At 48.0% G+C, this 10,882-nt stretch overlaps 5 protein-coding genes across 5 annotated transcripts; 3 read left to right on the plus strand and 2 right to left on the minus strand.

Moving 5' to 3' along the window:
- Window positions 1-63: 63 nt before the first annotated feature.
- J3458_001136 (uncharacterized protein) lies at window positions 64-2,416 on the plus strand (the record flags this gene model as incomplete). The annotated part of the gene is made up of 3 exons (XM_066116557.1): window positions 64-315; window positions 376-470; window positions 544-2,416. The coding sequence occupies 3 exons, from the start codon at window positions 64-66 to the stop codon at window positions 2,414-2,416; spliced, it is 2,220 nt and encodes a 739-aa protein (XP_065978439.1).
- Window positions 2,417-2,530: 114 nt separating this feature from the next.
- On the minus strand, window positions 2,531-3,037 carry J3458_001137 (uncharacterized protein; the record flags this gene model as incomplete). Its single annotated transcript, XM_007811474.2, has 1 exon — window positions 2,531-3,037. The coding sequence occupies one exon, from the start codon at window positions 3,035-3,037 to the stop codon at window positions 2,531-2,533; it is 507 nt and encodes a 168-aa protein (XP_007809665.2).
- A 652-nt stretch (window positions 3,038-3,689) lies between these two features.
- On the plus strand, window positions 3,690-4,714 carry J3458_001138 (uncharacterized protein; the record flags this gene model as incomplete). The annotated part of the gene is made up of 2 exons (XM_066116558.1): window positions 3,690-4,164; window positions 4,242-4,714. 2 exons carry the CDS (start codon window positions 3,690-3,692, stop codon window positions 4,712-4,714), a joined length of 948 nt encoding a protein of 315 aa, XP_065978440.1.
- A 195-nt stretch (window positions 4,715-4,909) lies between these two features.
- Window positions 4,910-5,750, minus strand: J3458_001139 (uncharacterized protein; the record flags this gene model as incomplete). Its single annotated transcript, XM_066116559.1, has 4 exons — window positions 4,910-5,062; window positions 5,123-5,466; window positions 5,528-5,588; window positions 5,649-5,750. The coding sequence occupies 4 exons, from the start codon at window positions 5,748-5,750 to the stop codon at window positions 4,910-4,912; spliced, it is 660 nt and encodes a 219-aa protein (XP_065978441.1).
- A 3,552-nt stretch (window positions 5,751-9,302) lies between these two features.
- Window positions 9,303-10,343, plus strand: J3458_001140 (uncharacterized protein; the record flags this gene model as incomplete). Its single annotated transcript, XM_007811477.2, has 3 exons — window positions 9,303-9,608; window positions 9,682-10,114; window positions 10,228-10,343. The coding sequence occupies 3 exons, from the start codon at window positions 9,303-9,305 to the stop codon at window positions 10,341-10,343; spliced, it is 855 nt and encodes a 284-aa protein (XP_007809668.1).
- Window positions 10,344-10,882: the final 539 nt, after the last annotated feature.

Consider the following 10,882-nt stretch of genomic DNA (forward strand, 5'->3'; position numbering starts at 1 on the left):
GCCAGCTACACAAGTGCTGGGAATCAACGGTTGGATCATCTCGGCGTCGTCGAGTAGAATCCCATGGAGCGGGAATTTTCCGCCCCGCCCAGTCGTCATTATGCGGACTTTGTCCGTGCAGCTCCCTCATCGGCCTTTTACCGCCCTGACTCTTCCGCTCGCCCAGTCAACAGTTTCGAGAGAAATGTAACCCAAGCACCAATGTCTGAGTCGGAAAGTCATACAGCGAGCCCAGTCAGGGCGTCTACAAGACGACAGGCTCGCAATCCGCGTTTGCGGCTGGCTTGTCTGCGATGTCAACGTCGCAAGATCAAGGTGGGCGGCTGGCTTTGGCACCGGGTGGAAGTGAGTGCGGGCTAACAAACAGCTTCAAAGTGCGATGGGGAACTTCCTCAGTGTAAGCATTGCCGGAACACGGGGTCGGAGTGTGTGGATGGTGAGAGTGCCCGACTAAAAGACTTTCCAAGAGCGTACGACATTCCCGCATCTCATCAGTTGGCCTCCCGGAGCCTTTCACTTCCTAGCTAACTAACATGGGCTCAGGTACATTACAAACCTGAAGGACCGTGTCAAGTGGCTGGAAAGCATCATTCACGAAAAATGCCCCTATGTTGATCTGAGCCAGGGGCCGAATTGTGAGAACCTCAAGACCGTCTTGAACGGCGAGTCAACATCGGTTGTTGCACAAGTCGAGCCCGTCGCCTCAAATCCGGGGCAAAATGAATCCAGGACAGCTTCATCACATGAAATTGGTCTTGTGTCCTTGGGGGGCAGCCAGGATCCGCGCTACATTGGCCCCTCGAGCGGATATTTTCTCGCCAGAGTCATGCTCACCAAGGGTTCCTCGCCAGGCATTTCCGGCAGCCGAGACATGGTGTTTCCGACGGATCTTATTGAGACGGTGCAAAGCGCTGCCAGTCTGCCGGCGAGGGAGATTGCAGACCAAATCTGCGATGCCTTCTTCGAAAGCCTCCATACCATGTATCCCGTTTTGCACCGGCCGACCTTCAACAAGGTCCTGGACAAGATGTACACCCTGCAGTACGATGATCCGCCGGCCTGCTTCCAGGTGTACATGGTGATGGCGCTGGGGAGTCTGGTGGTATCGCAGAGGCTAAAGGCAATCCTGCCATGTGAGAGGTATGGCCTCTCGGCGTTGAGGTACTTTGATCGGATCAATGTGGAAAACTCGCTGCAGGGTCTGCAGTGCCTATTGCTGCTCCTCATCTTTACGCTGCACAATCCGCACGTCAGGGTGAATATCTGGCATCTAAACTATCAGGCCATAGCAGCGGCAGTTGACTTGGGCCTCCAGCGCGACGTCACCACGCAAGCGGGAATCTCGCTGCTCGAGCAAGAAATGAGAACAAGGATCTTCTGGGTGGTCTTTATGATGGACCGAATCATCGCCACGACCATGGGTCGTCCCATCGGACTACGAGACGAAGCGTGCGACCTGAGGTTGCCGCGCATCCTCGACGACATGGACATCATGACAGCCGGCACTCCTCACTCTCACAGCTCGGCCTTCAAACCCATTGCGTACTCGATTCACCTCTTCCGGCTGGCCAAACTCAACTCGGAAATCAAGTACGTCGCAAACAGCGTGGTCCGACAGACGCCCGTCTACGCATACCCAGCCGTGATTGACATTTACGAGTGGCAAGCCAGCATGCTAGAGCAGATCAATCAGTGGGAGGAGCACATTCCCACGGGCGACGGCACGCCCGCCACGCAACACCTGGAGACGGTCTGTCGCATCCAGGGCCATACGTTGCGCATGGTGCTCCTGCGGCCGAGCCCTGCCATCCCGAGGCCGACAAGGGAGGCCTTGGAAAAGTGCCATTCCAGCGCGCGGGAGTCGCTCAAGCTCCTCAACAAGCTCTACGTCCGAAGCACCCTCATCCACAGCTGGCTGACCTTTCACGCCGTGGTCCTGAGCACGCTGAGCATCCTGTACTGCGTCAAAATGGTGCCGGATCTCCGCCACCAGACAGACATACCCGAGCTCATGAGCGACCTCAGCATCTCGTCCAGCATCCTCTCCGCCACGGGCGAGCACTGGTCGGGGGCACGGCGCTGCCGCGACATCCTCGACGAGCTCGGCCGCTCCACCATCAAGGACCTCCTCGCGCCCGACGCCCCAACACCAGCACGAGAGTCCAGCAGACGACGCGGACGCGCCACGGTTCAGCACCAGACCGCGGCGACCACCACCCCCATCTCGCTATCAGACGTGGACTTGGCCACGGACGCAAGGGCATACACGCCCATGATTGAGCCGAGCGCCTTCTTCGACGACTTCCTCGGCAACGACTCGTTTGCAAATTGCTTCCCCGACGAGAGTTCCAGCAACATTGACGAAATCGTGCGCAACATGTTCCAGGACGACACAACCGCAACCGCATTCGGGTAGAAAATGTTGATTTCTTTTCTTTTTTTTTGGTCTAAAATATACCGCCATGTAAGCCCCCATCTTTTTCTATAGAAACAACAATAAAAAGACGCAGTGTAAACAAGTTCCAAGCTGTCACGGCTCCTTTGTGCCCCGGACGTATTTGGAATGCCGGGCCAGGGTGACTGGGGTCTCGGAGCCGTCCTCTTCCAGCTTGTTGATGGCGATGCTCACAAAGGCCAGACTGCCGCCTACGCGCTCGGCGGTGCTGCGGATGAGCACCGTGTCGCCGGCGGCGGCGGTCGACAGGAACATGAGGTGCATGTCGACCGAGGCGCCCGTCTTTTCGCGCAGGTCGTGTGAGCAAATGGCCAGCCCGGTGACGAAGTCGACTATGGTGGCGCTGACGGCGCCGTGGAGGCCGCCCTTGCTGTTGAGGTGGGTGGCCGAGAGCGTGAGCCGGAGCGTGACGGTGCCGGCGGCGACGGCGGTGAGCTGGATGTCGGAGAGGATGAGGCCGTAGATGGGCGATTTGGAGAGCAGGCTCTGTGTTAGGGCGTGGACTTTGGCGGTCCGCGCTGCATCGGCGGCGGCAGTGTTGTCTTGCGAGGGCGTTTCGTTGCTCGTGGAGGAGAGCGTCATTTTTGACGGTTTTTGATGGTTTTGGGGGGAGTGGTGATAACAGAGGTGAGGCGCGGTTGAAGGATTGAAGGATTTCGGTTTTTGGTGCGGGTTCCACTTGAGCACGCCACGCCGTGGCCGGTCCCACGGGCATGGAAATAGAATGGTGATGTAATCCTCGGTGCTCCGTAACCCCTGTACTCGGTGCCATGTGCTGTTCCCTGGGGCGGCCGTGAGGAATGGCAGTGGAGCGGCAAGATCGGCGGCGGAGATGAAGTGGCACTGACATTCACGGCCAAACTTTATCTTGGCACAGGGCTGGAGGTGACGGGGACTAGAACCCCCCGTCCGACGGAAGCACACATCCTTGTAACTACAGCCTTGGGACATCGAAGCTCCGTCGGAGCTGCGCTGCACCGACTTCACCAATGAACGCTCCGCGGAGGCGCCCTGTGTGAGATGTCGAAGGCGCAAGCTGGGAGTATGTGCCGAATCACGATATGCTTCAATGTTTCTCCCGACTAACCCCTAACCCAGTGCGACCAAACCCGTCCCTGCCAGCTGATCCAGTGGCGCGAGAAGCTGCCCGACAGACTGAGAATCGAGTCCTACGCAACCACCTCCCGGCAGACATCACTGCTTCAGATGCAGGCTCTGTCTCTGCAGCTGGCATATGACAATCTCAAAATCATCCTACACCGCAGCGCGGCGTTCCGTGTGGCCGATGACGCCAGCAGAGTCGACGCGACAAGCATCTCGAGCCCCTTTTCTCACCGGCAGCTATTCGAAGCTGCTATCCGGACGTCAGACTTGCACAAATACGCGCATGTGCTGCGGGAGTGTCAAAGGACCCATGCGAACATGCACATTGGTATCACGCTCTTCACCGCCGGCGTGGTCCTGTGTGCGATTTGTCTGTTCCAGCCCATGTCCAAGGTCAGCCAGAGGGCCAAGACGGGCATATCACATCATCCGGATTTGCCACGACAACTCGTCGGCGCAGCACCTCGTTTCGGCCCAGTGCGTCAAGATTCTGGAAGGCCTAGTTGCGGTTATTCTGCAGGCTGAAAATCAGCTGATAACAGGGGGTCAGTCTCTTGTTGTTGGCGGAAGAGGCGGCACGGGGGTGCTAGATCCCTTACAAGAAGGTGGTGATTCCCGTCTTTATTTTTTTCCTAAATGAAAAGGGAGAATTTGAGGCTCGTTGCTGACAAGGGGGAACTAGTATTTGAGCGCCATGTGCAACGACCTGCTCCCCCAGGAGACGCACAAAAAGGTCTGCAGCCAGGCGATGACAACATGGGCCAGCATCGGAATCCGGGAGCTGAATCGGGCGCTGCCCAGGTGGTCGATCCGGCCACGGGATTTGACTGGGATGGGGAGTTGTCGCTGTTGGCAGACTCTGGGCTTGGAGATGCCAGCCAGTTGTGGCTTTGGGCGGATAACCTCAACCATGACTCTTTTGCAGAGTTTAACGACGCTCGGCTCCGCCAAGCTTGCTACCGCTTGGCGCCATCTACGACATCCCGCTGGAAATCTTCAAGGATGCCGAATAAACATTCACCAGACGCTGGGGAACTGCTGGAAGCAGCCGATGAGCAGGCCATTTGCGGTGATTCACATCCTACGAGCTCAACGAATTTGATCTGGAGGGGATCTGTTCTCACCGACACAATGTCGTGTTGGTCTCGAATATAGGATTAGACAGGCTGAGACAGGTCCATCACATGCGCAATGTATTATTATTATTATTCTTATCATTAATATTACATAAAAGCCAAGGAATTTTATGATCCAATTATACGACCGTGATGAAATAAAATGTAATTCTGGGCCGGCACTCAATCTTGCCCTGGCAAATGAATAATCCAAACTGCAAACCCCATATTTCGTTTACAGTGCAACAGCGGCCACCAGGATAGCTCCAGCAACGACAGCGACTGAAACCTGGAGAATTCCAGCCCCGGCGGTAGTAGTAGTTGGAGTAGCAGTAGTTGGTGTTGTTGCCGTTGTTGCCGTTGTTGCCGTTGCTCCAGTAGTAGTCGCCTCGGTAGTAGTCTCCTCGGTAGTAGTCGCCTCGGTAGTAGCCGCCTCGGTAGTAGTCGCCTCGGTAGTAGTCTCCTCGGTAGTAGTCGAGGTTTCGGTCTCGGTGCCGGTAGTGGTTGTCTCTTCGGACGCGGTACCAGTCTTGGTTCCAGTCGAGGTTCTGGTTCCCGTTATCTCGCTCGTAAGAGCACCGGTACGCGGCGTCCCGGAGGTCTCGGTCTCGGTGCCCGAAGTCTCGGTGCCGGACTCGGACGTGGCCGTGGCCGTGGCTTCGTGCGAGGCGACACACGCACATAGGGAGACTCCGGCTCTGAGTCCCGCGGGAATATCAGATGCGCTGCACGTGGCGGCGCATCCAAAAGCAAGCGACTGGATGGCAGTGTACGATTCGGGATTGCATTGGCCTGGTGACAAGGGGCAGTCAGCGTCCGCGACAACACGAGTCCATCAGAGGGCACCACCAACATTCGAGGTCGGCAGTGTTTGTACACCCTGCTTTGGAAGCTGCTTCTCTTGCGCAGGACAACTACACGGCCTGACGGTTAGTTTATGGGCAAGCATTGGCGGGCAAACATGGGAGGCGAACCACGCAGCTTGGGAACTTGGTCGTCAACGAGAGACAGGGCTCCTCTGACGCAGCTGCGAGTGAGCCAAGAGCCGCCAGGCTGATAATGATGGAATTCTTCATTTTTTTTGTTTTTGGTCTGAAATAGGGGCGTCTACAGAGGGAATAACGACCGTCTTGCTCGGGAGAGAGTCCGGGAACATTGGGCAAAAGGCGTGAGCAACCCAATATATGTCCCCAGGGCCAACACGGTGAAGCCACTCGCAGTCAAGGAACTGCGGGCGGATCAAGCCCTTGGGCTGCGATTCGAGGAACCATTCTCCGGTCGGCACCACCGGTTGGTGAGATTCCCAGTGTGAGGGGGTTCGCCCGATCTGTTTGAATAAGCTTCATTTGGCGCTGGATGTAAGTTTCGGTGCGCGTCCTCTGCGCGCTGGCTGACCTCGACTCCCTGGAGATGTTGTTGGATGTATCGACACGCGGATCTCAGGGTAGACAGCTACAGGGCAGTTTGTAATGGCGTTGAGATGCGTGTATGATGTCGTCCCGGGTTGCATGTCACTTGGGCCAGCCACCAACCGAGGCTCCCGGGTACAAGCCGCACGACAACGACGAGATTCGTCGCGACGAAAGTCTGATGCAAGCCCCAGATCCAAAATACGATGCGCTAGTGAAGCCGCTGATGGAAGGGTGGTCGTGAGTGATTGGATGCTGCTTCTGCAAGGTTCATTGGCGGATGGCTTGCCGTCGTGGTGTCAACTGGTGCTTTTTTGCATTTGATCTTTACCCGAAGATGGTTCTTACTTGGGCACCGACCATGAAATCACTATCAAGAGCCTTTTGTGTGATTCCTGCATCTACACGGAGTCATAAGAGCCTCTGGAGGGTCTTCTCGGATACAGCCAGCTAGCGATGGTTGCTCTCGCTTCGGTCGTGAGCCTGCCTTATTCCTAAGAACGATGATTCGATTTTGAAAAGTGGCGTCAAAAAGGGCATTCGGCGTCCAACCCGCAGGTATGGGAATGACAAAAACTTTGCACTCGTGTACCAGTCGCTCATGCTCTAGGAATTCAATCATATATCCTGCGTGTATTCGTGGCTCAAAACAGTTTAGGAGCCGTCGTTCTCACCTCGATGCAGCATGGATTGGCTCTATTTCCCAGGTGCTGAGCCGAGAACAGTTAACCGTCTCGACACATTCTGTTCTGTAGAAACGGTTTGAGAATCAAGGTACAAAGAGTCTCAAACTCCTCTAGGACTCACCTAGGCGGGCACAGCAATCTATTTTGGACCCCTAAGCATTTATTGCGTCATGATAAAATTGAGCAACATTTTGCGTTTAGGGTAGCTAACTCCTAAGGTGTTGCCGGGTTAACGTGCACGTCCACGAGCATAGCTGCAGCGAAGGGCTCGAAACCAAAATAATTAACCCGGTTAATTAATCGTGCTCGCCCCACTATTTTAGGCGTCTCGTTTCACTTACTATTTAAAGGTAATACTTAATAGTAAGGCAAGTTATCTATTAAAGCGAGTTAATTTTTTAATATTAACGTATTAACCTATAAAAATAGCTATAATTAGCGTTTAAAAGGTAAAAAGTAAAGTTAAATTACGCGTTATTAAGGCTCTTTAATTTATTAATAAAAATTTAAGTGTAAAACTTTAAGTTATAACCTAAAAATTTAACGTGTCTTATAATAGGCTTTAATAATAGAATAATAGTATTTATTAAAAAAGATTATTTAATAGTAAATATAAAGCTTTTATAAGAAGAGAAAGTTACTTTATATAATTATATTAATTACTTTAATAAGATTAACTTTATTATTTAAGTTAAATTTATTATAAATATTATAAATTATATTTTAAAAGAGAGAGTATTATTAATAGCTTTACTTAAGTTAATTAAATTATAATAAACTTTATACTTTATTTAATAATATTAATATTATAAGTACCTTTAAAAGAAGCTTAATTTAAATTATAAGGCTTTTAAAAATATTAAGAGAACTCTTTTTTATTTTAATACTCTTTAAGCTATTATTTAATAATATAAAATCTCTTTTAATAATATTTAAAATATAAATAAAATTAGCTTTTATATTAAAATTAATTAAGATTATTTAATTATTATAAAATAAAAAAAAGTATATTTATTTTTAATATTAAAAAATAAGAAAATTATAATAATAATAAAAAGTATTTTTATAATAAGCTTAATTATTTTTATCTTTCTTATTCTTTTAAAGTAAAAATATATAAAATTATAATATTATATAAAAGAGCTTAAAGCTAATATAAAAATAATAGTCTTTTTAATTAGCTTTATAAATAATAAAATTAAGCTTACTTAAATATAATATTTTTAGGAATTTATAAAGTTAATTAATAAATATTACCTTTTAATTCTAAATAGCTATAATTATATTATATAATTAAATTTATTAAATATTATAAGAAATATAATATAATACCCTTTATATTACTCTTATATCTTATATATATTTTTTAATCTCTTAATATTATAATATTTTAATTATTAAAGTATTATTATATAAAGGTATTAAATATTATTATTTAAGATAATATTTTAAATATTATAAAGATTAAATTCCTTAATTATATTTAAGATATATAAAAATAAGCTTTTAAAATCTTTATTATTTTATTAGCCTTTTAAAAAACTAGAATTTTGCTTTATAATTTAAAGCTTATAATTAAAGCTCTTTTATAATAAGCTATAATTTATATATTATTATTACTATTAATATTATATTATAGCTCTTTTAATTTTAAGACCCTTATAATCTTATAGTAAATAAATAAAATTATTAATAAGTTAAAGAAGGTTTTAAAATATAATATATCTTTTAAAATTAATTTTATATATAATATTAATTGCTTTATTTATAGCTCTTTTATTATAATTATTAAGCTTATATAAATAAAAAGAGACCTTAAGCGTATTAAAGTAGCTTAATTACTATTATAATAACGTAAAGCTATTAAAAATTATATATTATAAACTAATAATATTCTTTTTATAATTAACGTATATAAAATAATTAAATAAAAGGCTATTAATAGCGTTACTTATACTTATTAGGTAATTAAGATAATTAAGAAAAAGCGCTATAATTAAGTTAAATAAGCGTTTTTTAAAGCTATTAAAAAGATATATTAATAGCGTTAAAATTTTATATTAAAATTATTAAAAATTTAGGATAAAAAGAGTGTATATTATATATAAAGAGGTTAATTTAATTATTTAATTAAAAATTAACTCGCCTTAATAGGTAGCTTACCTTACTATTAAGCACTACCTTTAGGTAGTAAGTAAAACGAGACGCCTAAAATAGTGGGGCGGGCACGATTATTGCTCGCACGCCGACCGAACCTGGCTTTTGCTATTGGGGCTACTAATAAAATTGCTATTCTGGTGCTACTGGCCCTAATACTTTTAAAGCTAAATAATGATTGGCTGGATGTTAATTAAATTGGTAATAAGTGGGCCCAGGTTGGTGGCCACGACACGCTCAGGTCAGGTAGTGAGCTCTGGTGGCGTGGCAAGCATTCTCAACCACCAGCAGCCTGTTCACCTCATCATCACCATACCACCCATAGCTCGCCCCAATCGCCGCACCGCGCTCGCCAATTCGCATCGCAATCGCCACAATGCCGCCTTCCGTAGCACAAGACGACGTTGAGCAAGTGCCCGAGGACACAACGTCGACCCAACAACCCGGCGACGTCGAAATGACGGAGGAGCACGAGGCCACACGGGGGCCGGAAGTTGAAGAAACGACCAGCAAAGACGAGGAGCCTCCCAGGACGTCCTTCATGTCATATTTGTCGTCGCCCGTGGTCACACTCGTCGTTGGCTCAGACGAGAACCAAACCCTCCTCACCGCGCATCAGGCATTGCTCTGCAAAAGCCCTTACTTCCAGGACCTGTGCCAAAGGTTTGTGGACGACGGCAGCGTACGTGTACTCAATTGCCTCCTCCCTCTTTCCGCAGCGATGCCGCGTCAAGTTGCAGCTGACACTGGGTTAGCCGCGGCAAATTGAACTCTCCGAAGACACGCTCGCCGTCGGCTCGTTCCTCGAATTCCTCTACACGGGCGAATACTTCCCAAGAAAGATTCCCGGGCAGCGCGTTCTCGAAGTCGACCCTGAAATGCCAAAGGTTGACGATACAGGCGTACACTTGCTTAAGCACGCGCGGGTGTACACGCTCGCTGAGAAATTTGGCGTGCCCGAGTTGAAGAAGCTCTCGTCGAGCAAGATTCACTGCATCGATTCTACGGCCAAGGGCGAGATTGAGTACGCGAGATATGTGTATGCGCACACTACCAACGACGATACAAAGGTTCGCGCGCCAATCGCAAGCTTCTGGGCCACGAGGTCGCATACCCTGCGTGCCGAGGCGGAGAACGAATTCAAGTCCTTGTGCTTGGAGTTTCCTCAATTTGGTTATGACGTTCTGAGTACGTTTTTTCTTTCTTTCTTTCTCTAATTCTCTCGCCCTTTGTTTCCTGGCCCCAGTACTGCTTTGTGGCAGACGCGGCGCTTAGTGGATTTGCTAACACATTGTTCACAGCCCGCGTTCTGGACGACAAGCTCAGGCGCGAACGAATTGACAAGATGCACCCTGCTACCACGAGCGGCCGCAAGCGTGCAAGACACAGCAGCAGCGCCGCCGGATCGGTTTCTTAGGGCTAATCAAGTTTGTTCTTGGCTTGGGGAATTTTGCGGTTTTGGAATTGGAGATTCCGGAGATGCGTTTAAATGACTGGGATACGGATATGGTGCAACGTGGTGCGCTAGTCACGGTCAGCGTTGGGCGCATATGAAGTACAGTTGGGCTGGAGATTGTTATCTTGTAATATACTCGTGCTCCAGTGTTATCTCTCTTCCTCTATATAAGAGGTTTAGGCTGGGTATCTTATATATAGAGAAGATATGGGTTCTCACTGTTTTCAGAGGAGGCTTGTGCTCAACCTTGCGCGGCGATTCAATAAGTACAGCAAAAGACTTGGAGGGAAGTTTGAAGCACCTGAGACACGTCGAATGATATTTGATCGGGCGGGGTGAATATTCATTCACTTGCGTTCCTTCTCGTCATGGGGTAATGTTGAGGAGTTACTACTAACCGTCATGCCATAACCATAGATCTATTATTACAAGAACATCTCTCACCACCCACGGAACGAGCTGCAAAGCCAGCGACGGCAAGAACTGGAGCAATATTGCGT

This window comes from Metarhizium acridum, assembly GCF_019434415.1.
Source record: "Metarhizium acridum strain ARSEF 324 chromosome Unknown scaffold_1, whole genome shotgun sequence".
Lineage (NCBI taxonomy): Eukaryota > Fungi > Ascomycota > Sordariomycetes > Hypocreales > Clavicipitaceae > Metarhizium > Metarhizium acridum.